Here is a 24748-nt window from a genome sequence, read left to right on the forward strand (position 1 = left end):
TCGTTTTGGGATTCCCCTCAAAGCTTTAAAACTCGTCTGCTAGGGAAAAATTTCTACACTTTTATAAAGGGTGTTTCTAGGTGCTCTAGCTCCTAATAGTTACTTTTCATTAGACCTTTCTTAGATATAGATTTTCTACCAATTTGGTCAAATAGACAAACTCACCCTACAACAATGGTATGATATTGTTCACTTTGAGTATAAGCTATCTAACTAATCATCTTCTTAATTAACCGATATGAAACTCCCCACTAATCATCTTCATTACTATCTAGGGTTGGGCCATGTGATAACCTTAACCCTCCTTTTGGGCAATATGAAACCATATACAAATACTTATTCTTTCAAGCATCTACCTTTTAGGAAATATCCAGCTATTGAAGACTTTCCACGTGATATAATTTCAATTTTGTTGCTTTCATATATATATTTAAAAACTAGAAGAAAAGCAAATTTGAATTTCCCGTGCCCTCTCACATGCAAAGCGATTACTCTACCATTTGAGCTACATCCCCATCTTTTGGTATTATTGTTTATAATATAAAATTTATAAAAGAAATTCCTCTTTAAAATTATATATTTTTTTGTTGAGCTCATGTAGCCACCACCGCCAGTTAATACAATTTTTTTGTTGATGAACTAATTGTCGATATTGGTGAAAAGAAAAAGTAGTTTTGACCAATAAAAAAAGTTACATTACACGTAGTTCTGCTCTCACGATATATATTAGACATGTGTATATGCATCCCTCACCTCGTGGTCTAAAACAAAGCACAAGAATGACTAATATGATTTCAATATCAGAGCCTTTCCTTTTCCCTCTGCTCCTCTTCCGAGTTATTCTCATACTTCAACCTTTTGGGCAGCTGGTACCAATCACTCGGTCCTTCATCATCATGGTCACAACCTCTCTTACTCCCAACTCCTCCTTCATTTTCAATAACATCTCCGTCTCGGTTATTAACGACGCCATCATCGTCATTTGAAGTTGATCCAAACTCCAACATTTTCCTTTTGACATATTTGTCGAACACCAGCGAGATGCCGATCTTCTTCACAGTGATTTCAGCTCCAAAATTAATGATGATCTCGACTTCATCACCAGCTTCCATCTTGAAGGTTTTGTTTGATAAATGGCCTTGCCACAAATGATCTTCAGTTGACATTACTACATCATTGGTAAGAGGTTTGTTGGTTGTAATGACACCCTTTGTGTAATTTATGACTGATAAACTTGGAAGGTCTGATGACACTGCGTTGTCAAAACAAGAAGAGTAAACTATGCACACAATGAAGCCTTCTAAATTGCAATCAGTAAACTGAGGCAAATCAAAGAACACTGAGTGACCCTCATCCTTGTATGCAAACCAATCTGGAATTTCCTTGCCTGGAACACAAACTCCTCCAAATCCACTAACTGTCCATCCCTTATATTCAAAACAATAACAAGTTTCTCATAACTTTGCTTGAATTATGAGTATCGTTTTCAAAAATCAAATGATTATCGAATTGTGCGAGATAAGGATAGAGAGAGTACCAGTAGAATGCTTTCCTTGAAGGAGCTGGACATGTTGCTACATCCTTCCATGTGAATGACTCTAATAGAGTCCAACAACATTTCCAAGCCAGGGATATCCATAAGTTTGGGGCAATTACTCACAGACAAAGCTACCATACGCTTGACATTCGACAAATCGGGTGCCCTTTCTAATGAAATGCAGTTTGATGCATACAATGAATTCAAATGTGGCGGTAAATCTGGGATACATTGAAGCTCATTGCAATGATCCAACATAAGAGTCTCAAGTTTCAGAAGGCCACTAATGCTTGATGGTAAGCTATGGAATGAATTGTCTCTCAAATCCAATTCTCTCAAAGAAATCAAACTCCCTATGTCTTTTGGAATTGTGTTATTTGACAAGTTGCAGTTTTTTAGGCGTAGAGTTCTTAAGGAGTTTAAGCCTTGTAAGGAAGAAGGGAGCAGACTTGAGTTGGGATATTTGGTTGGTGAAATCCAAGACCAAAAGGCTGAAGGGAATGATTTGGATGGAGGTCCTTTACACCCACATAGAGATAGATATTTAAGTTTTTTCAGCTTCACAATAGTGGAAGGAATTCGTTGAATGGCTGTATCATCAGCTGTTAGAGTTATTAATGATACCATTTCTCCTAAATCCTCTGGCAAAGTACTGAGCTTTGAACAACCTGAAAGAATTAGAGTTTCCAGAGATTTTAACATGGAGAACCCCTTTGGGAGAGACTTGAGGCATTTGCAGTCTTTCAAGTTTATTAAAATGAGTGCCTTCAGTTCTCCAATGGTAGGGTGCAACTCAACCAAACTCTTGCAATCTTTGAGTTTTAGTGTCTCCAGATTGGGGAGTTTCGAGAAATCCGGAGTATACGTTAGGTAATGAGAATGACTAAGATTAAGAAATTTCAAGTTCTTCAGAAACTGTTTACAAAGAGTGAGGAAGAAACATCAGAGTTCATAGATTAAAATAGAACGAGTCACATATGGTGCACGAACTAAAAAAGGGGTGTGTGTGTACCTTAGACTCCTTCCAAAAGAATCGGATTTGACTATATCTCAAGTCCACAGCAACCAATTTTTCCATATGAAAGTCTTTAGGTAAGAACTTCAAAGGAAATCCATGCCAACAGAGCCACCTTATCTCCTGAGAAATATGCTTGAAATCTCCAGTTAAGTTGACAAAGTTAAGTTGAAGTAACCTTAAATTCTGCATTTCATTAAACGCTTTTGAGCTCAGCTTTTCCTTGCTAAATCTTGGCAGCTTCAAACTTAGCCCTTCAATGGCATAAGTTCCCTACATGATTCAAAATTTCCATGTGAGTACCCAGAAAAAGCTTAACAAAAGGAGAATTCATCAAAGAGTTTCTTTTACCTTATGTCTTGAAAGTACAGAAATAACTTCCTCATGAAGAACAAGTCTGCTATGTTTTTCAGGCTCTTTTGGGAACTTTTCACGAACAATTTCTCTCCCCATATCTCTTAGAAAATCATGCATCATTAACTTGTTTTTGTCGCCAATTGTTAAAAGGCATCTCTGAAGAAGAACACTAATTCCAATTTTTGGAAAGGATCCACAGCCATCTAACACTTGTTCAACGTAGTTTTTGTCCATTCCAATAAAGAAACATGAAACATCAAGAAATATATCTTTGTATGTGTGATCATTAAGCCCATCAAAGCTGATTCTAAGCTTTCTTTGAATTTGATCGTCTGGAATTTTTTTCAGTTTGTTCAATGTAACTTCCCATTCAGCTCTGCTTCTACCAAAAAGGAAAGAGCCTAACACTTCAAGAGCCAATGGCAATCCTCCTGAATAATTCACAACACGTTTTGACAGTTCATGAAAGGTTTCCAAAGGATAACTATTGCGAAAGGCATGCCAACTAAAGAGCTCGAGAGCTTCAGTGTCATCCATTTCATCAACGGAGCAAATTCCGTCTGCTTCAAGTTGATTTAACAAATGCTGATCGCGAGTCGTTAGAACAATTCTACTTCCCGGACCAAACCATTCACGACTTCTTGCTATGGCATTTAACTGTCCTATTTCGTCTACATCGTCTAATATCAAAAGCACTTTTTTACAACGAAGTCTTTCTTGTAACACGACAATTCCTCGGTCGACATTTTCCAACTTAATCTTGGTGGATTTTGTGACTGAAGAGAGGAGTTGTTCTTGTAAACGAATTTGACCATTGGGTTGCTTGGAGATGTCTTTGATATTGGCAAGGAAACATTTGGCTTCGAAGTTGTGATAAAGTTGATTGTAAAGTGCTTTAGCAATGGTGGTTTTACCCATTCCTCCCATCCCCAAAATTCCTACAAAGCGAACACCATTTGATCCAATATCTAAATGTGATGCCACAACTTTCACTCTGGATTCAATTCCCACTGGATAAAGAGCTATGAATAAGTATGTACTGTTGAGCTCCCTTGATATCTTCTCAACGATCAACCTTATGAATTTTGCCTCATGTCTGCCATGAAGGGTTCAGAGTTACTCAAAAACTTAGGACATCAAACTCTTACTAGAAAATTTTCACTATCTTCATTCTGGACTTTTCTCAAACATGTTGGCTGCTATGAATTGTGGGCTAATATACGTTTTTGTTACTAATTTGTTTGGGATAATCAGTGGATTCATATAGATTTAGAAGAGAATAAAGTTCGAAAACACAAAATTTCTACTCAAATTAGTGATTCTAAAGTCCAATCAGTTGATAGAATGAATTAAAACATGTTAAAGCACAAGAACATTAGGGAGTAGGAAATAGATACCCATCGGCGATGTTTCTCAAGTCCCAACCAGATAAATTTGCAGCTTCAGAGAGAGCCATTCTCCACCTAAGAACTCGATCAATGTCCGTGAAGAAACGCTGTTCATGTCGAAGAAACGCCTCTTCAAATCCGCCCATTTGCTTTCTCACAGTAGATGGATCAACATCGTAGAATATCGGCAAAACCAATTGCCTCAAAGTTCTTCTACATTCCATGATCTTCACGAGCTCTTCCAAGCACCATCGCGAATCTGCGTAGTTTTGTGAGAAAACAATAACAGCGACCTTCGATCCTTGGATTGCTCGCTCGAGCTCCGAGGTTATGTCTTCGCCTTGTTGGAGCTCTGGATCGTCTCGAAAGACGTTGAGACCAGCATCGATCAATGCGTGGTAGAGATGATCTGTGAAGTTCTTGCGAGTGTCTTCGCCTCTAAAACTTAGAAAAACATCGTATATCCAACCGCCATGTTGAGGTCGGAGAGGGTCATCGACCATGGCTGCTACCATAGTCGAGGCTGAGATGGGAACACAGCTCTGAACCGCATCTTATGCATTCCACGAAAGTCAACCTTTTTTATGAGTCGTCGTCCCTGCAGTGGAACCACTACCGCCGTCTCGCCCACGTTTCCTTTTCATTTTTCTTATTTCATTTTAAAATTTGAAGTCAACTCATTCTTCGATTTGCTTTTACATTTTAGAAATTAGAGACTAATTGGAATCGATATCTGTTCCCTTCATTCATTTATATATATATATAATTATGATTTATATTCCATCACATCTTTAGAAATTAGAGACTAATTGGAATCAATATCCTTTGGAAATGATATTCCCTTCATTTATTTATATATATATATATATATATATATAGATTTATATTTCATCCTATCGAATAGAACATTGACATATAAATTAATAGAAAAATAAGGCGTGAATCTATAAATTTATTTATATATATTTAGAATATATGATCCAGTATCCCTTTTATGAATTAAAAAAAGATTACTCTGAATCTCATACTTGCTAAAGTATTAAAAATGAAATAATATAGAATTGATATATTTATAGTAAAATCTCTACTTATAGATTACGGAGAATTAGAAACATGATTATTGCTTTAAAAAAAAATGATATTTCTTTATAATATATATATATATATATTAAAAAACTAAAGAAAGAGTTTAAGCTTCGTTTGGTGGCTAAACGCACAAGTCTCACGTTAGAATTCTGCATGGGCCATTCTGCAAGTAAAACTTCTATGGGCCCCATATTTTCGGGGCCCAAAAAGGATTTGGGATACGTAAAACAGGGGTTCAATTTTGGATGAACCTTGGTATGGTATATCGACAACCGTCTAATAAAACCTTAAACCTAAAATAGGATGTGATGTACCACATTGGTTGGGGAGGGAGAACAAACCACCCTTATAAGGGTGTACAAACCGCGTTTTAGACGCATTTTAAAGCCTTGAGGGGAAGCCCAAAAAGGACAATATCTTCAAGGGTGCATCTGAGCCCAAAAAGGACAATATCTTTAGGGGTGGATCTGAGCAGTTACACACAATATCTTCCGGTGGTGGATCTGGACCGTTACACATAATCTTAGTCCGTATAGTTTCGATCTATTTGAATGACATTCAAATTTCAACTAGTATTTAATTTATTAAATAAAATAAACATATTTTCACCACTAAATTTTGCTCTTATATACTATAGAACAAGTTATCTCCATGAATATAACAATTCATATGCAACGGTAGAACAAATTGTGTGCATGCATTTAACTACTCTCATGCACCATAGAACAAGTAGTTTCCATGAATATAATTACTACATACAAGTTAATCATACACAAGTTATTCGTAATTACACTTGAGCCAAAGTTTTATTTTACTCCACTTCTGCGACTATATCTTATACCTCAAACATCAAACAATCTAAGTTTATAAAAATTATAAGTGATGACTATAAGTACTATAAAAAGAGTTCGACTTCGGTTTTAAATCGTCCTCGTCTGAAACACTTCAAGCTTTGGTGTACGAGTTCTCCCAAAATTCTCGTACTGTTTTCTATTGTTTACAAGGATAAAAACTATCCATGACAAAACCCAAGAGCATTCTTTATACATTCCAGAGAACAGGTAACAGTTGAGGAAGAAGTGAGTTAAAAAAGACCATCAACTAATCTCCCAACAGCAAGCTCACACCCAAAAAGAGGATGTCTTTACCTATTTAAGTTTGAAGTACAATATCACAATGATAGCAATAACAAGAAGAGTACCTATGCAGGCAATTGTCCACTTATTTTTGTTCATCCTCCTTGACATATTGGTTAAAATTCTTTTGCTTCTGCCTATGTTATCATCCACACCATGAAGCTGCAAACAGAGGAAGGTTAAAAGAAAAAAGCAATTACATGATCATGTTCCCTTCATTTTGGTGCTACAGAACAGGCGAATAAAGGTACTTTTTACTTTCCTAATCTCTATAAGAAAAACAAACTAAAGATTTGCAACCGAACAATGCCATATCTTTTCAGTCAAACTAAAGATTTGTGATAAAAATAGCTGTGAGATCCCACAATCGGTTGAAGAGGAGAATGAAACATTTTTTTTTAAGTGTGGAAACCTTTCCCTAGCAAACGCGTTTTAAAAACCTTGAGGGGAAGCTCGAAAAGGAAAACCTAATGAGGACAATACTTGCTAGCGATGTGCTTGGACAGTTACAATCACAACTTGATACTAATCTATAGTTGCTGAGGGAAGAGGAAAAGGTATCGTAAAGGCGACACAATGGCATATCATTCAGTCAAAAAAATGTTTTTTGAGTTTAATGAAATGCTGAAAGCAGTCAATGTTTTGTAGGATGGGAGAAGGATTACCGTGTCATGAGCACGCAAAAGAGGTTGTCTCTGTGAATGCAAGTCTTCTAGGATTGAGACTCCAAGGTCTTCAGTTTCAAGCATAGTTCTTTGACTATCCTTAATCCTGTCGCTCGACTTGCCTAATCTCTCTGTTGTGCTCATTAGTCTAGTTCTTTGATCAGCTGAGACCTAAAGAACAATATGTTTTCATCCTCAGTATTAGAAAAATGTTCCATAAATTTAAAGGAGCAATGATCAGAAGAGTAAATATTATAAATTAGTTTCAACGATGATCAGAAGCTTATGCTGTTAATGGTTTCTTGAACTCCATCACCCCAACAAAAAGTAGCTTAAATTTATTGATTCACAAACAAGCAAAAAAACTGCTAATATTTTAATAATTTGCAAGGGTACAAGCAACTAAATATATTCATACCGCGATGGTATCAGCCAATCCAGATTCCAGCAACTCATTGCGTGCAGCTGCATTTAAGTTGCCAAATGTAATTCGTTTTACTTCTCTTTTCAGATTGTTCAAATCTGATTTATATTCCCTTAGCTTAGCAAGAAGATTAGCCTTCACACTCGGCTGCAAAGTCCTCGCGTCGAGATTCATTTTCCGAATCTAAAGAGTTGCAATAAGATTTATGTCAATCCAATAATTTAGTGTAACAAGCCAATTCAATTAGTACCAGAAACAATTACAAATACCAGAGACTCGGCTTCATCAATACCACCCGTTATCTCAGAAAGCGTTTGCTTCTTCTGCTCTGCAGAATTACGAAGAAGAAGAAGAAGAAGAAGAAAAAAATCAAGCTCCAAAAGTTGCGCAATCGCAGTAGTAAATCCACAAAAATCGCAGTATTCAAAACGATCATGGACACTCAGAAAAGAAGAATTAGATCGTGATACCTCCGTCTAGGGCACTGGCGGAGGTGCATTTTCTGAAAAGATTGGCAGAAAGCTCGCAATATTGACGCTCGTAGCCTTCGAATACCTCGCTCATCGTGTCCGGAGTATTGAGAATCCCTCAGTGCAGCTGTTGAGGTGAATTATTCTCTTAGAATGCAGTCGATAGAAGAAGAAGGCAAACTAAATTTGATAAAGCTCAAAAAGCTTCTTGTTCTCTGCACATAACCAAGAGAACAAACCTGTTATCGATAAGGATCGGAAAGGTTGGAAAATGTTGCAGAGATCAACAGAGAAGCAAGCCGGTGGCGGTGGCGGAATGAGATAAAGAGGAAGCAAGCGTGTGTTGAACTTGACTTCGAAAAAGAAATAATTAAATTAGGGAGAAATTAATATTTATAAAACTAATAGAAATAAGGAATAATGGAATGAACTTATAGGTCTTTTGACTGAGTCCATTTCCTACCCATTTCCAGTAAATTTCATTGTTTGTTTTCATATAAAAATTAAAATTATTTAAATTTTTAATTTTGTTTTTTTGTATTTAATAGGTTTCTTAAATGTTAAAAAATATTCTACAGATATTTTTCTATTTCCAATCAATTACGATAAAAATAAATAAAAAAATAAAAAACCACATCTATGTTAAATATATTAAATAATATTTTTTTTATATTAAGCACTAGATATATTAAAGAAAGAAAAAAGAAAAACAAAAATTTTGTTAATATATTTGATATAATAACATAATATTTATTTACAAAATTGATGAAGCAACAAATTCTATTGACCAATTTAATTATCAAAAGTTTGAATCTTATCACTCTCGCATGTTAAACTAAAAAAACATTAATACAAACGAAACTTAAAACAAAATCGGTCATGTGCGAGTTAATGAAGTTCCAAAAACAAAATTTGGGAATTTTATTAGCAAACCAACAATATCAAAGATCCAAAAAAGTTGGTATCATGGGAAATCAAGATCGGTGTAGATAATCAGAGAAAGGAGGATATGTCTAGAATGTGGTGTTATTGTGTAAGCAACAGTGGAACTTGTTAGTCTTAGTTGATGCATGGCTGCCACTCAAGTGTCTCACCTGCAAACATCGGAACAATGTCCCCAAAAGGAAAAGAAAAGGACTCGGGAACCTTCCATGGAGCTTTTTGCAGTGTAATTTTTGAGGCGTTTCTGGGGAGCCCATAGAAGTCTGGTCCATTGAAACTTGTAAAAGCTTCTAATTTATCAAGAGCACACGCCTTGGTAGACAAAAAGGGAACAAAAAGAGTGATGATTTGATAAAAATGAAGACATGAACGAATTATTAGCATAATAGGATGAAGAGTATACCTCTTCAAACACCTTTGCGTATAATGATAAGGCAATGGGGGCACTGTATATACCAGCACAACCACAAGCACATTCTTTCCTTCGTCGATCATGTGGAGCGCTATCCGTTCCAAGGAAAAACTTTTTACTCCCACTGGTCACAGCTGACACGATTGCCTGCCCTATATGAGAGGACGAGAGCTTTCATTTAGGGGAGATTCTCGATTTTCATAGTGAAAAGTCGCCAATAATTTATATTCGTGTGTATCTGAGTCAGCTAATACACATCTCGAATATCATCATCTCAAGATAACTATCAAGCCCCTTCTACGTTAGATTACCAAGGAAACTCACTTGAACCCATTCGCCCAAAGCCTTATTGATCACTAGACTATGGTGATTCTAAGATCAATTACAAAAAGTCAAAAGCCAGCGTCTGCTGAGATTAATCCATTCTAACCTCCAAAAATCTTCTCACTTCAATAGGAATATCTGATAATGGTTAGGAGATTATGTGATATTCTGCATCGGTTGGGAAGGAGAACGAAACACCCTTTATAAGGGTGTGGAAACCTTTCCCTAGCAGACGCGTTTTAAAAACCTTAAGGGAAAGCCCAAAAGAGAAAGCCCAAAGAGGACAATATCTGCTAGTGGTGAGCCTAAGCCATTACAGATTATTTTTCACGAAGGCTATTGACACAGACAAACAAGAAGACCAAAATATAAAGAATCAGCACAAAATTTAGTTGGAACATACTGTGAGTCTCTCTCTTGAGTACTGGAAGACAGTAATTATGTGGCTGCAATCCTCCTTGAAACAGAGAATTCCTGTTGAGAAGAAGATGTTGTGGAGTGACCGTTGCTGCTAAAAGTCCTGTGAAGTATTTTAAAACTCATAAACTAGTAATCATATGTTATAATGAAAAGTGATACGGAATAAACGAGCGATAACTAATGAAAATAATGATGCATACCATTTTCGCAAGACTGAACAAACTTAGCAGCATCTGCAGTAGTGATATGCTCCATCACCACCTTCAGTTTTGGAAGCCTCTCAATCAGAGGTTTCAACACAGTTTCAATGAAGACCTTCTCACGATCAAACACGTCGACATCAGGATTTGTAACCTCGCCATGAACCTACAAGATTTTTCTTTCTAAATTAAAAGGAAACCCCAACGACTGTTCCCTATATATTGGAGAAATAAAGTGTTGTTCTATCAGCAAAAGTACCAACAGAGGCATATCCTGTTCAACCATCTCCTCGAGGACAGGCAGACACTTTCCGAAAAGATCTGTTACACCGTCTTGGGAATTGGTTGTAGCACCAGCAGGATACAATTTTACAGCATAAACAGCCCCACTTCTTCCTGCCAATGCATCATCATGTTTAAAAAATAGAATATAACCACAGAGAATCACTAAATATGAAGTTCAATGGAAAATGTCTTCCAAGAATTAATGTTGGAAGCTAAGACTTACTGGCAAGCTTGATCTCGTTGGGACTCATTGTATCTGTCAAATAAAGGGTCATAAGAGGAGTGAAGTTGCTATTGGACGGTAATGCTTCCAAGATAGAATCTCGATAAGCCACGGCAGCAGCTGTGGTTGTGATGGGTGGCTTCAAATTTGGCATCACAATAGCCCTTCCAAAGTTACTTGCACTGCACATTAATAGTTCAGTACAATAATGAACAGAAAATGTTAAAAGATCCCACATAGGAAAGATGAAGAAAACTCATAATCTTATATAAGATACAACAGTTAATCCTCTCATTATCAATTAGCTTTAGAAGAAACTCATTTGTTTAATATGGTACCTGAAACGGCCCAAACCCGCCACTGGCAGATATTGTTCTCTTTGGGCTTTCCCTTTCGGGATTCCCCTCGTGGTTTTAACTTATAAAGGGTGTTTCGTTCTCCTCCCCAACCGATGTGGATCTCACAGTATCAAAGCCATGAATGAATGCTAAAATAGAATCATTTAGAATAGACATGATAAATTTACCTGTGAGGGAGAACAGCTTTTAAAAGATCGCCATCACGAAGATGAAGATGCCAATCATCAGGTTGAGTAAGTGTGAGCTGCATTTTTGGCCCCTGACGCCTTATGAACTTGAGCCCTTCAAACTTTTGCCTAGGTGATTTCAGTGGCTACCATAAAGAATGTATCAATCAGTGAATGGAAAGCAAAGCTTTGAAATCAATCAAGTTTAGTTCATTATTACTGATATAGTTCTCAACGGATTAGGGGAGCTATAATAATTTAACACCACACGATGATGTTCAAATTATATCCTATAATGCTCAAACAAGATATCATTAATGTTGATTGAAGAACAAATGATGGTAACAAAATGAAGTACCGAGTACCAATTGAACATAAATAGATTGGATTGTATTACTAATAAACGCATATGTACTTGGAACGGAAGGGCCAAAGTCTTTGTCATAGTAAAATCCAGAGACAACCTTGAGTCTTCTTTAAAACGACTTTTCTTCTGTTCAAATGAAAATATAAAATCAGAAATAACAGATGCATTATCTAGCTCTCCCGTCGTTGATATATTTGTGTAGGTTACCTAGCGGCGCCGTCGCTCGTATGCCAGAGAAGATAAACTGGAATTCGTTGCGCCTTGGGGGCTGGCACGAGCTGTTCGTGGGTATGCCACTTGCAGATCTGCTGCCGTGAGGGGTTGAATCCACCGGAGTTGGAGAGCCACCAGTTCGCCTGCTCGTAGCTGGGTTACGCCGCCCAAACAAGTTTTAGAGGCAAGAGCTTTGGTATCACTTCATTTGCTTAATTACGAAAATCGCCCTAAACTTTCCCATTTGTATATGACTACATTAGTCTTTTCAAGTCCACTGATAATCAAACATATTTTAAAGTTAAATTGTGCGGGAATCTGATAATTTTTTATGGTTTATTATTTTTTTTTAAATAAATTATTTAAAAGTTTTTACTTTTTCATATAATCTTTATTAAAAAAATCATATAATTTTCTCTAATTTTCTATAACTTAATTTTTAAAATTTTTAATTTTAATATTAGAACGTAGTCTTTCAACCTTAAAAAAAAAAAAACTTACCACATCATTTTTAATTTAAATATCATAATTAGAGTCTTAAAATTAATTAATTTATTTTTTAAAAATATAATTGAGGAAGAATTGAGTGGAACAAAGAGGGAAAATATAATCCCGACCTCGACCCTACTATTTATTTCAATATTTTTTGGACTTAAAATAATAAAACACATGTGTCGCATGTCATGTGTTATTAAAATTGTCAATATTCCCTTATTTGTCCCTTTTGTTTTGTAATTTGTTTTGAGGCGACAGTTGGATCACTATTATCTTTAGGTTGGTGATCTAACTCATGCCATTCCCTAATAGAATAAATTATTTTATTTTTTTGAATGACGATTGTTTTAATATCCAAGAACAATACTGACATATGATTGAAAAGGAAAACAGTATATTTTATAAGAATAAGAAAAAAAAATTAGCAAACATGTTTAAAAATCGTAATGCTAACAACGATATACTTAATTGTTATAGTGGTATCGGTGTGTTAGCAAAGACGTTAGACCCCAAATGAATGGATTCATGTCGATATTGTTTCAATTAATCTCTTAGTCATCGAACATTACTTATAAAAAAAACGTATATAAGTTAACGATCTCATAACATTACTCAACCAAATGAGGTCATAATAGACTCCGGGAAAACATTAAAACACAAAACTACTATTACACCCAAACATTTCAAACTATAGAAACTAAATCTAAATATCATACAAACCGAACTTAGATACAATAGTGGTAAGAGGATTATCAGTAATTCCAAAGGGAATCAAGGGCATCATCAGGAGGCGATGGATAAGAGACGTGGTTGGTCCCAAAGGCGAAGTCTTTAGCAGAAGAAGTGACCTCCAACCTCCAAAACCGCCCTTCATTTTGGGGCTCCTCCAAAAGCCCCACCCAAAACTCACCCTCCTCGTTCTGATCCTCCTCCATTGAATTGGAGAAGCAGGTCACCTGCGATGCATCCGACTCTGTTAACGGCGGAAGAACAGAGGATGAACAGCTTACCGCCATCTCCGCCTTCCCCACAGAGCTCCCACTCTTCTTGAACACTCTGCATATCACCCATTCCTTCTGCACCCAACAACCCAAACACCATATCTATCACAAACAGCAACAAAAAAGGAAACAAAAAGCTATAATTTTGATGAACCTGTGAAGAACTTGCAGGAAGGAGAGAATAAGCAGAGGATTTGGAGTGTAATCTGTACTCGTGCATGACCCAATTGGAGTTATGACCACGAGGGGCTCTGCCTTTGTAGAAAACCAGAGTCTTCTTCATACCCACCAGAGTTCGCCCTTTGAAAATCTCTTTGTCTTTGCCAGTGGCCTTCCAAAACCCTGCCGCTGTGGCTCTGTTCGTCCTTAACCCCCTTGGGTACTTCCTATCAATCACGCAGAAAAAGTACCATTCTTTCTCACCCATTTTAGCTCTCCCTGTTTTAACAACAAAACCCAAATTTCAAAATCGGAAATTTCACCCATTTGAACACATAACCAAATAGTTAGGAATTACCAGGCAAATCCCATGGCTCGCACTTGTTCAGATCAACTTCGCCGATGGCCGGAGACGAGAAAGAGGCGGAGAGGACCTTCGGGGAAAGATAGTGTGTGATCAATTCTTCGTCGGTCGGGTGGAATCGAAATCCAGGTGGCAGTTCCATCACCGTCTGATCTTCCTCCTTAAGAATGTTTTATCTTGCTCCGGCAGTGGAGGGAAAATTAGAACAGAAGCCTTTTGTAGAGACAGATGCAAAAGCTTCAAACTTTACTATTTTTCTTAAATTTTTTATTTTTTTTTATCAAATCTTATCCAATTACATGTGTACTTTTTTTTTTTTTTTTTTTTTTTTTTTTTTTTTTTTTTTTTTTTTTTTTTTTTTTTTTTTTTTTTTTTTTTNTTTTTTTTTTTTTTTTTTTTTTTTTTTTTTTTTTTTTTTTTTTTTTTTTTTTTTTTTTAATGCATGTATTGTTCGAGATGTATGAAATATGGCCATTTCTACAATAACTCTGAAATTAATGCAAATAAAATACATTTTATTCTAATGGCTTAACTTTTGGGCAATTAATTAAAAAAAAAAATTTGAAGTGGTGAAAAATGAAATAGAATTGAAATTGTGGGGGATTAGTGTAATTTTGGTTAATTAGTTAAAAAAATAAAAGTCATTGTGTTAGTTGCTATCTGCCTAAACAAAAAGTCTTCTACTTTATAACTATATAAAAATGTCTTAGTGTGAAGATATCCATATTTTCCATTTTCCATTTTTATTTTACAATTTTGATGTTTTTTAAGGTTAATTTTAATGTTTTTTTTAGATTAACTTTAGTTTCTTAATTTCAAATTACAAATTTAATATTTAAACTTCCAATTTTTTAAATAATTAATAGATTTGTTTGTTTAAATATAAATTTTAAATTTATATCTAATAATTAATTAATTTTTAAAACTTTTAAATTTTATAGGACTAATTAAACATAAAATTAAAAAGTTAGGTTTAAAAAAAATGCAGTAAATTTTAAATAGGTAACCTAATCTGATATTATTCAAAAGTATTTGTCATGTGATTAGCCTGCCAACCAACAATTTTTGTCCATAAGTATGAATTAGTATAATTAAGTATGTTTAGGTTATAAACACCCTCTTGTCTTTTAACAGATATTATTCAAACTACAACATTCACATTGTAATGACTGTTTTTTTTTTTTTTTTTTTAATTATTTAACATGAAAGAATTTTTTTTGAATTTATATCGAAATTGAATAATTTATCTAATTTTTTTGAAATAAAAATATTTTAAATAACAGACATATTTGATTAAATTTGTTGGAAGGAGGGAGTTTTATTTATTTATTTTTGGGGTCTGTTAGTTAAAACCAATTTTTAAAATTTATATTTTATCATTTTTATTATACCCAAAATAAAATAAGATCAATTAATTGGGCATTTTTGGAATTTTTGGAATTAGTATTCACATCAATGGACATGGACGAAGCCAATATGCATTACCTAACCTAAAATGACGACTTCTATACTTTTCACAGCATGTGAAAAGACTAAAATACCCTTTATTTATCTAATTAAATTTGAGGTTTTTTTTTCTTTTTCTTTTCTCGATTTGGATATATCTCTGTAAGTTCAATTAATCAACACTCCTCCACGTTTGGGACTTGATTGAATGCCATGTGGATAACCTAGCCGAGGTATTCCGACAATATAGTACGAATAAATTTCACACTATATTAAATAGTTATTTTGTGTTGCAAATTATAATTAATGTTGGTTTTCTATTGGTGATGTATAGATAATTTAAATTAAAAAAAATAAACATTTTTTTTTATTTAGTTTGATCAATTATTTTCTTTATATACAGGAAAAGTATACTCCTCTTTCTAATTATAAATATTCTCTCTTTTTATCTTAATTATTTCTTTTTTGTCGTTTATTCTTTTCTGGCAAATAAATCCAGCTTTTTTTTTTTTTCCTAAAAGAAAATAAATAAAAAAATAATAATAAATTGTGGCGTAAAAAAAGTGGCATTACAATTATTGGTACGTTGGGTTTATACTTCCCATTATTGGTTTCATAAAAATTAATATTGGAAATTATTTACCCATGCATTGAATTCAGCGTGGATGCTTTTTTCTATTTTCTGAAATTTCAATCTCAACCGTCAAACTCTTCTCTTCATCAGACGGCTGTAAATCAATCACTCAGTCAATACTCAATATCTGCCACGTCTGATTGTACATCCATATTGTTCTCTTTCAATGAAAGCTTGGACCAATCAGAGACTTGAGATGCTGATGTGGAGGGGAAGTAACATCCACACGACAGCTGCTCCACATTTCTCCACGTGGCATCATACAAGTGGTGGAAAAGCATGGGGTGTGTGAGACAAGGGTTAGGCAACCCAATTAGATATTAATCAAAATTTGCGGTTCCGTAATCTGACTTCTAAGCAGTCGTGCGAAATTTTTATACATTTTAAATATTTAATTCTATTAATTTCTACCTTATAATCTGTGTAACACATTTAAATAAATATTAATAATATTTTTTAATCTTCTTATCCATAAATATAAAATATAAAACCCAATATCCAATCAGAAATTTTTTAAAAAATTGATAATTACTACTTGTATTAATAAGTTTCATTTTTTTTTACAGTGATCTAAAAATATCTTCAAGATCGGCTTCATTGTAGTAGCGCTTCTAATAAATTCTTTATCACATCGGGATTTAGAGTTATATGTTGTAGTCATGCAATACAATTGTACCACGGTAATAATTAATGATAAATAAATGATGAAATATCAATTATTTACCAAGTTGAAATTGTAGATACCCAAGAAAATATTAGGTGAGGATGAAGTCATATTGTTCTATAATATTTAAGGGTTAAACATGATTTAATAATTTGATTAACCAGACTATCCAATTGAAACCATAAAAGTTAGGTTGGTTGGGTTGAACTTTTAGAAAATCAATTTTTTTTTTTCGAGTCAATGGGACCAATTACAATCTATGAGATTCCAAGTTGGTTGTAAAGGGGAACAAACATTTCTTATAAGAATATGGAAACCTCTCCTTAACTGACGTGTTTTAGAACTCTGAGGCTAACGACGATATGTAACGGACTAAACGGATAATATCTACTAATGGTGACCTTGGGCTATTACAAATAGTATCATAGCTAGACACTCTAAAATACTGGACTCAAGAGTGGATTGGATTGTGAGATCTGGCGTCAATGATTGGCCCTCAAGAGCACATCGATTGAAGAGCACATTGATTGACTGGCCCTTAAACATTTCTTACAAGGGGATAGAAACCTCTCCGCATTACACAACCCAACACAATTCTATTGAGGTCACCAACTCGATCAACCTAAAACTTGAGAAAATAATAAAGAAAATTAGATTAGGAGATGGGGAAAAGAAAAAATGGTTGTCGGCAAGTCATCCTTGGCTAAACCACTTTAAGTCTCCTACGCAGAACAACAAAAACAAGAACAAGAACCCGAACGAAAAAGCGGGACAGGGAAATGGAAAGTGAAACACTCGTAAAACAACTTTTATCTCTTCCTCCTTCCAACCTATATCTTCAAAAATATTTTCGACATCATTTAAATATTTTTTCGATTCAATTCACAAATTAAAACGTATTTGGTCAAGTCAACCCATTCAATTCGAAAACAGGGTTTATAACCCAACTCAACCCTATATTTACAATGATTAGGAACATTAATTTTTTAAAAAAAATTTGTAACAGACGTTAGTGATGTATTGTAACACAACCTATAAACATCCATCATCATTTAAGACATGAACGAGTACCCAACAAAACTAGAATTTAATACACTCTACAACACCCTGTACGTTGAGTTAGGTAAGAAGTCATTGCTGCATACACCTACAAACTGACACAAAAGCAATTACTATATCTTCTAAGACACCATAGACTCGTATATCATCACCATATGATATTTATTTTCAAATTAACGAAGTTATAAAGATAGATAATATATTTGTAGTTTAAGTCTTATTCTAAATCTTTGTATGCAATACTTCCACCATGATTAAATATATATCAAATCGTCCAGCTTTGATATTCAAAAGCACGCCCAATTGATAGGCTTGGTTGGTTCTATTTTTTTCAAATAGACATAAGATTCGTGACAAAATTTGTAATTTAATCTGAGGAGCGAACAAAATCATGGGTAAACAAAATGACACGACAAATAAGAAATTTAGGACAAGGAAACCTCCATAAACTTTACAAACTCGTTGAAATCAATTTTTTCATCATTGTTGCGATCAAATCTGGCTATCATTGATTTGCAGTCATGGATGAATATGGTATTATTAGAGACAAGCAGGCCCAGAACTGTGTGCAATTCATGTGCATCAATGAACCCATCTCTGTTTCTATCAAACACATTAAACGTTTGCTTCAACTCTTCCAAGCTCGGTTCATTCTCTTCAAACATGCCTCTTACTTCCTCCCTTCCAAAACATTCATCAATTTCATCATCCCCTTCTTCGTTGCAATAAAGCTCTAATTTTTCCATCACAGATTTCACTTCTTCTCTGCTCATTAACCAATCTTCCTTGCCCTCTGATTGTGAGGCTCTGCTTTGTGGCGCAGCCTTCTCTTTGGGGGGCGATTGAAAGAATGAGAAGGCTAGAGAGACAAGGTCGTGTATTGTGTCGGCGAAGATTGATGCCCGATCGATGAAAACGAGCGGCGGCGGCATCATTGTCGTCGTTGACGGGATGAGCTGCAGATTGATGGTGGGTTGTGGGTTGTGCATTGTGAGTAAATACTCGAGTTTGAAGAACATGGATACTGATTTTGTAGTTGTGTTGTTTGTGGAGGGAATGTGGTGAATTGGTGATGGGGGGAGTGGGTTTATATAATTGTGGTCAGCTTTGGAGGTTGAAATTTGGAAACTTACCGGCGTGTGTTGGTGCCATTAAGATACAATAATGTTCAACGTGAATTGATGTGTTTGGGAAACTTCAATCCATTTTCAAGTTTCCTTTTATCATATTAGGAGAAAATAACAAGTGGGTTTTTTTTTATAAAAAAAATCGGGTTTCACCCCTTGGGGCATGCGTCCTCTGAGTCCGTTGTCTACCCTGATACTATTTTCACTGGCACACCACCGCTTAATATCTGTCTCTGATACCATTTATAACAATCTTAGCTCACTGCTGTTAACTTCATTATTTTAGCCCGTTATGTATTGTCGAGCTTCACTGTTTTAAAACGTGTCTGATACACATAGATTTTCACAACTTTGTAAAGGATACTTTGTTCCTCTATCCAACTAACGGGGGATCTCGTAGTTATCAACTTGGAGGAGGGAGTTCTCATGTTATTTATTTTTTAATCATTCATGCCCCTATTTAGTTGTATAATTGATATTCAAGTAAATGAGTGGTACATGAATGAACCAACACTATATCCAAAAGAGAATGAGTATAAACATACGTTGATTAAGAAAAGTTTTGCAATGTATTATTTATATCAAAGTCGATGGGGTTTTGTTTGAAGCATTCCAATCTATTCGAGGATTTTCTTAGGAAACATTGGTTTGCCCATTGACAGACAAGATGCAAAAATCTTTCTAAAACTAGAAAATACTAACAAAAATACTTTTTTTAAAAAAAAAATTAGGTTTTTGAAACTTATATTACATGACTAATCTTACCTTAGTATTGATTGGATAATTCAAATACACGTTAAACAAAACTCAAGCTTATTATCTATCAGCCGAGTTTAAGACTAATAACAAGAATTTTCAATGAATTTACATATATATTTTTATAAGTATTGTAGTAAGACTTTGAAACACCTGGGATCGTAATTTAAAAATTAGTTTGATTTGATTAGAGGAAGACGGAGTCAAATTTGATTAGTTTAATTAAATGGAGGAAGTTGAATAATTGAAGATTGTAAGGTATAAAATGATAGTAGAAATTAAATAATGTTGGGTATATAATTTAGAGTGGGTATCTATCACTTTTCACACGCGCATACAAAGTTCCAATTGCAAGAAATTTCAGTGAAACGAGGCCTTTCTTATTTCATTGCCCAACCACATTACTTTACTTCAACGTCCTTTTCTTTCCTTCTTTTAAGCATTTTCTCAAACATTGTCTATTGTCTAAACTAATGTATACACGAAGACTTAGACTTCGAATCAAAACGAAGCAATCTTCAAAAGAGTATGAAAATCTTTTTTCATTAGACGCGTTTTAAAATTGTAGAGTTGTCGAAGACATGTAATAAACTATAACGAACAATATCACAGTGATATTACGTTGTTATAAATGATATTAAAGCGAGACACTGAGTGGTGTGCCTCAAACAAACGAATGCTTAAACAATTCTAATTTTGGTTTCTTAAAATGTTTAAAGTTTCTTAATTAGTTTCTTGATGATTCTTGTTTTTTATATGTTCATAGAACGTGTGTAAGTGAGTTTCTAGGCGTCGTAATTATTGAGAGCTTGATGTATGGGCTTTTCTAATTGTTGAACCTTTACGTAATCTTGATGTGTAAATATGGGCTTGGACGACTCCCCTCACTAAATCCCTCTTTTCTTGATTTGTTTGTCTGCGAGTAAGCGAAAATATCATACATAATGAGTTTGTATGAGTTCGGACAACAAAATATTTTATCTTTATTTATAAATCTTATTTCACTCGATAATTATATGTGATATGGATCAAATATAATATTTGGAGAATATATTTAGTTTTGGAATATATTTTAAATATTATATCTTAATATTCTTTCTTTATTTTATTCACAATGTTTAATTAGTTTATATTTTCTTTATTTGTAGATATTAATGAGTAGGTTATGTATACGTCTTCGATTCTATTTCTATTTCTATTTTTCATTTTTGAACCATATGTCCTCTACCATTTTTATACAGCCGGTGTGGGGTCCACCCGTATATACGTGCTCGTGTGGCAAACCGAGAAAAGCCATCGTGGTGGTGGTTGGTGGTGATTGCTTGCGTGGCAAGAGAGGGCCCGGATTACGTGGCTGGTCGTGGAAAAATACGCTCTTTATTTATTTATTATTTTTATAAATGGGCTTTATCGTCTTTCCATGCCTAAATATCATCGCCCACGGCTTACTCTTTCTCTTGCAACTTGCATAACAAACTCCCGAAAAATTCGGAGATTATATTTTCTTTAATTTTAAAAATATTGTATTTTTACATCAACCTTATACAAATTAAATGTATATAACAACTTATAAATTATTATATTAATTCATCAAATATACAATTAATTGCTTCACATCAAATATGAAATATTTATTTTTCTTTAAAATTAATATAAAATAACTTTTGGGCCGGAGGTATTACGTAGCAAGCGAACAAATGCTGACTAGGATTGGAAAACCACGTCATTATGATTATTATTATTATATATATATTTTTTTTTTGCGCCAAAAAAGAAAAAATAAAAAAGAGAGGAACTAAAGAAGATCTTTTGAAGGCCACAAACAAGCGTGTGGCTGAGAATCATCCACTGCTGCTGACGTGTCATTTTATCCCAATCCAACTCACTTTCTTTTTAAAAAAAGAATCCGATTCGACCATGACACGTCGTCGTTTCAATCGTTAGATTCATTTTCCATTTTATCACATATTTTAAATTGACAACATCATATATTATATTATATTATTACTAAAAGGAAACATGAATTTAAAATTTAAATTATTTATATTATAGGTAGGATGAATAGATTTCCTGTTTGGAAAACCGAAATTAAAAAGAAAGAAATAGTAATAAAATATTTATTTAATAATAATATTATTAATTAATTAATTAAAATGGAAAAAAAAGGGAAAAAGTGGAGTTCTCCTAGTCGGATGTAAAATTTATCCACGCTGTCACTTCACACGTGTCGGATCTCTCTCTCTCTTTCTTTGATTTTGATTTACAAATGAAAAAATAAAATAGCAAAAATAGAAGAAATAGGAAAAAAAAAAAAACAAAAAGAAAAACAAAACAGGGCAGAAATGTCGGAGCCTAAAGATCCGTCGATCAAGCTCTTCGGGAAGACGATTCCTCTGCCGGAAGCTTCTTCTCCCACTCCTCCGCCGCCGTCTTCCTTACCCGGTAACCATACCACCGCCTCTGTTAATCATGACCTTGATTCTCCTTCTTCGAGCTTCTCGCCGGAAGGCAATATCCATGGCGATGTTGAAGATCTGGAGGCCGATAAGGTCTGGATTTGCCTCAAATCGATTTCTATTTTGTTTTTTCAGATACCCTTTTCTGGTTTGATATTGATTTTGTTGATTTTGTTGACTCGACATGTTCTTCTGTTCGGAGAAATTTAGGTTTCTTTGTTGTTTGGTTTATCCTTTGTTTGTTCTTGATTTGTGTTGTGCCAAATGATCCTTGTCTATGATGTTCTTATTCTGCTATGAATATTTTGGGTTTTGATGCTTTCAGAATTTGGGTCAAGATTATTGAGTTTGTGCTATTTGGTAATGTTGGGTTTTCATGTGTTCATGAACAGAATGAAACAAGTAACTCACAAGAGAAGACTCTGAAGAAACCCGACAAGATTCTTCCATGTCCGCGCTGTAACAGCATGGACACCAAATTCTGTTACTATAATAACTACAACGTTAATCAACCGCGACATTTTTGTAAGAATTGTCAAAGGTATTGGACGGCTGGTGGGATGATGAGGAATGTGCCAGTGGGTGCAGGGCGTCGTAAGAACAAAAGCTCTGCTACACACCATCGTCAAATTATTGCAACGGAGGCACTTCAACAGCCTAGAATTGATGATTGTAATGGCAATGTGATGGCATTTGGTTCTGATGCTGCTCCTCTTTGTGAATCAATGGCTTCCATTTTAAACATTGCTGATAAAACAAGACAGAATAATGAAGATGATGATGAAGTGATTCATAATTGTGAAGGCGTTTTACCTTCAATTCCATTCATCCCTGGGGCTTACACTTGGAATTATGGTTTATATCCACCAGGAATTGCTATGCCTATGTATCCAACCGCGCCAATCTGGGGCGCCTGGACACTTCCATGGGTACCACAGGCGGCATGGATGAGCCCTGTGGGTCAAAGCCATGCGCCAAATTCTCCAACATTGGGGAAACATTCAAGAGATAAGAAAGGGGGGGAGAGGTGCATTTGGATACCAAAAACGTTGAGGATTGATGACCCAGAAGAAGCAGCTAAAAGCTCCATATGGGCAACTCTAGGAATCAAGAATGAGAAGAGGGATTCAGTGGGGGAAGGGTTTTCAAGCACTTTCGATTCAATAACAGCGATGAACAGAATGAGAGAACCAAACCCACTTCAGTGTTGGAACTCAATCCAGCTGCATTGTCCAGATCAATCAAATTCCATGAAAATGTATATCACTGAGTTCATCAGATCCGACCAAAATGAGTTGAGTTTGAAGTTTGTCTGAATCAAAACGTACATATATATATATATATATATAAAGTAAATGTGTATGTAAATAAAGTTTTGGAAGTTTTGGAAGTTCTGGTCATATTAGTTTCCAGATTTGATCCATTTTATGTTAAGAAGAGCAAATGAAAACCGTTTTTGAGGGAAAGCTAAATTTGTTTTGTTCTTTTGTTTTTCGAAAAAAGAAACTAAATTTTTAATTTTTAATTTTTAATTTTTAATTTTATAGGGTCACTTTCTCTCTCTATCAGGAGAGAGAAACGGATAAAATGGGATTAAGTGTAGACAAAAAGAATCACGTGACGAAAAGGAGGAGGAGAAAAGATATTTAGAATCATTGGTGGAAATTATTAGCTGGCTGTTTGGTGGGGACCATGCCACGTGGTTCCATTTAATCACATTGTTTTCATATATATATATATATATATATTTTTTAGTTCCATAAAATATCAATTCTCATACTAAACTTTTAATTTCCTTATATTACAATTTTAATAAACGTTCCATAATATTATTTTTACCAATGAGTTACCAAGAAAAAAGAATTTATTTCTTCATTTGTCACATCAAAATAATAAAAGGATTTTATTTATTTATTTATTTTTTCGTTATATTACTAATCAATCTTGATATTCACTCTCTCGTGCACGGATTGACACTTTAATAAGAAATGAATCTAAAGTAAAATTCTCTTAACAAATGATAAGAAATCATTATAAGAGAAGTGAGATTTAGATTAATTCGTTGATCGAATATCTCAAGACAAAAACACTTGTTTGAGATTCGAATCGCTTCACAAAATCTATCATGTCAAGCTTGAATGATTAATCATTATAAGAGAAGTAAGATTTAGATTAATTCGTTGATCGAATATCTCAAGGCAAGAACACTTGTTTGAGATTCGAATCGCTTCATAAAATCTATCATGTCAAGCTTGAATGATTATGCAGTGTGTTAGAATCGCAATATATTGTCACAATCGCAATCTTACAACAACACAACAATGATTATGCAACACTTGTTCTAACTTAACGAACAAGTTAGCCATGTGAAAATTGAATTTTGCGAACAATCTTAACGTTTGATTGAGCCTCACGTCACGTTTTGCAAAAAATGTTTTATAAAACCTGAGCAAAGAAATATATTGAAAATAATTTGAGAGAATAATATTATAGGCTAAAAGAAAATGAGCAACAACACCCTCTAGAGTAAAGCATCGGGTTTAGCCCCTAACGGGTGTAGATATGATTTTGGTAATCGGTCATACCCATATTAACAT

The 24748-nt window shown here is 34.5% G+C and overlaps 5 protein-coding genes and 1 pseudogene across 8 annotated transcripts; 1 reads left to right on the plus strand and 5 right to left on the minus strand.

Moving 5' to 3' along the window:
* Window positions 1-711: 711 nt before the first annotated feature.
* Window positions 712-4937, minus strand: LOC111482231 (TMV resistance protein N). The gene is made up of 5 exons (XM_023127919.1): window positions 4307-4937; window positions 2904-4005; window positions 2550-2825; window positions 1538-2452; window positions 712-1427 (listed from the first exon to the last, which is right to left on the minus strand). Exons 1-5 carry the CDS (start codon window positions 4810-4812, stop codon window positions 801-803), a joined length of 3426 nt encoding a protein of 1141 aa, XP_022983687.1. The 5' UTR covers window positions 4813-4937; the 3' UTR covers window positions 712-800.
* A 1362-nt stretch (window positions 4938-6299) lies between these two features.
* Window positions 6300-8452, minus strand: LOC111482354 (vesicle transport v-SNARE 13-like). Its single transcript, XM_023128102.1, has 6 exons — window positions 8318-8452; window positions 8079-8205; window positions 7878-7936; window positions 7603-7791; window positions 7185-7355; window positions 6300-6681 (listed from the first exon to the last, which is right to left on the minus strand). The coding sequence occupies exons 2-6, from the start codon at window positions 8170-8172 to the stop codon at window positions 6532-6534; spliced, it is 663 nt and encodes a 220-aa protein (XP_022983870.1). The 5' UTR covers window positions 8173-8205; window positions 8318-8452; the 3' UTR covers window positions 6300-6531.
* Window positions 8453-8960: 508 nt separating this feature from the next.
* Window positions 8961-12195, minus strand: LOC111482314 (dihydroorotase, mitochondrial). Of its 3 annotated transcripts, none has more exons than XM_023128039.1 (9): window positions 11985-12195; window positions 11826-11903; window positions 11411-11556; window positions 10885-11066; window positions 10636-10772; window positions 10377-10542; window positions 10160-10276; window positions 9424-9584; window positions 8961-9332 (listed from the first exon to the last, which is right to left on the minus strand). In XM_023128039.1, the coding sequence occupies exons 2-9, from the start codon at window positions 11853-11855 to the stop codon at window positions 9138-9140; spliced, it is 1134 nt and encodes a 377-aa protein (XP_022983807.1). In that variant the 5' UTR covers window positions 11856-11903; window positions 11985-12195; the 3' UTR covers window positions 8961-9137. The 3 variants fall into 3 exon arrangements, with proteins under 3 accessions (XP_022983807.1, XP_022983809.1, XP_022983808.1); XM_023128041.1 differs by having other exon boundaries at window positions 11875-11903; window positions 11985-12193; XM_023128040.1 differs by lacking the exon at window positions 11826-11903 and having other exon boundaries at window positions 11985-12193.
* Window positions 12196-13072: 877 nt separating this feature from the next.
* LOC111482347 (NAC domain-containing protein 100-like) lies at window positions 13073-19155 on the minus strand. Of its 2 annotated transcripts, XM_023128092.1 has the most exons (4): window positions 19152-19155; window positions 14004-14162; window positions 13641-13924; window positions 13073-13561 (listed from the first exon to the last, which is right to left on the minus strand). In XM_023128092.1, exons 2-4 carry the CDS (start codon window positions 14149-14151, stop codon window positions 13238-13240), a joined length of 756 nt encoding a protein of 251 aa, XP_022983860.1. In that variant the 5' UTR covers window positions 14152-14162; window positions 19152-19155; the 3' UTR covers window positions 13073-13237. The 2 variants fall into 2 exon arrangements, with proteins under 2 accessions (XP_022983860.1, XP_022983859.1); XM_023128091.1 differs by lacking the exon at window positions 19152-19155 and having other exon boundaries at window positions 14004-14213.
* LOC111481990 (probable calcium-binding protein CML30) lies at window positions 18238-18801 on the minus strand. Its single transcript, XM_023127617.1, has one exon. The coding sequence runs from the start codon at window positions 18799-18801 to the stop codon at window positions 18238-18240; it is 564 nt and encodes a 187-aa protein (XP_022983385.1).
* A 2832-nt stretch (window positions 19156-21987) lies between the features above and the next one.
* Window positions 21988-23563, plus strand: LOC111482317 (annotated as a pseudogene).
* The last annotated feature ends 1185 nt before the right edge of the window (window positions 23564-24748 follow it).

This window comes from Cucurbita maxima, unplaced genomic scaffold, assembly GCF_002738345.1.
Source record: "Cucurbita maxima cultivar Rimu unplaced genomic scaffold, Cmax_1.0 Cma_Scf00007, whole genome shotgun sequence".
In the NCBI taxonomy this organism is placed as follows: Eukaryota; Viridiplantae; Streptophyta; class Magnoliopsida; order Cucurbitales; family Cucurbitaceae; genus Cucurbita; species Cucurbita maxima.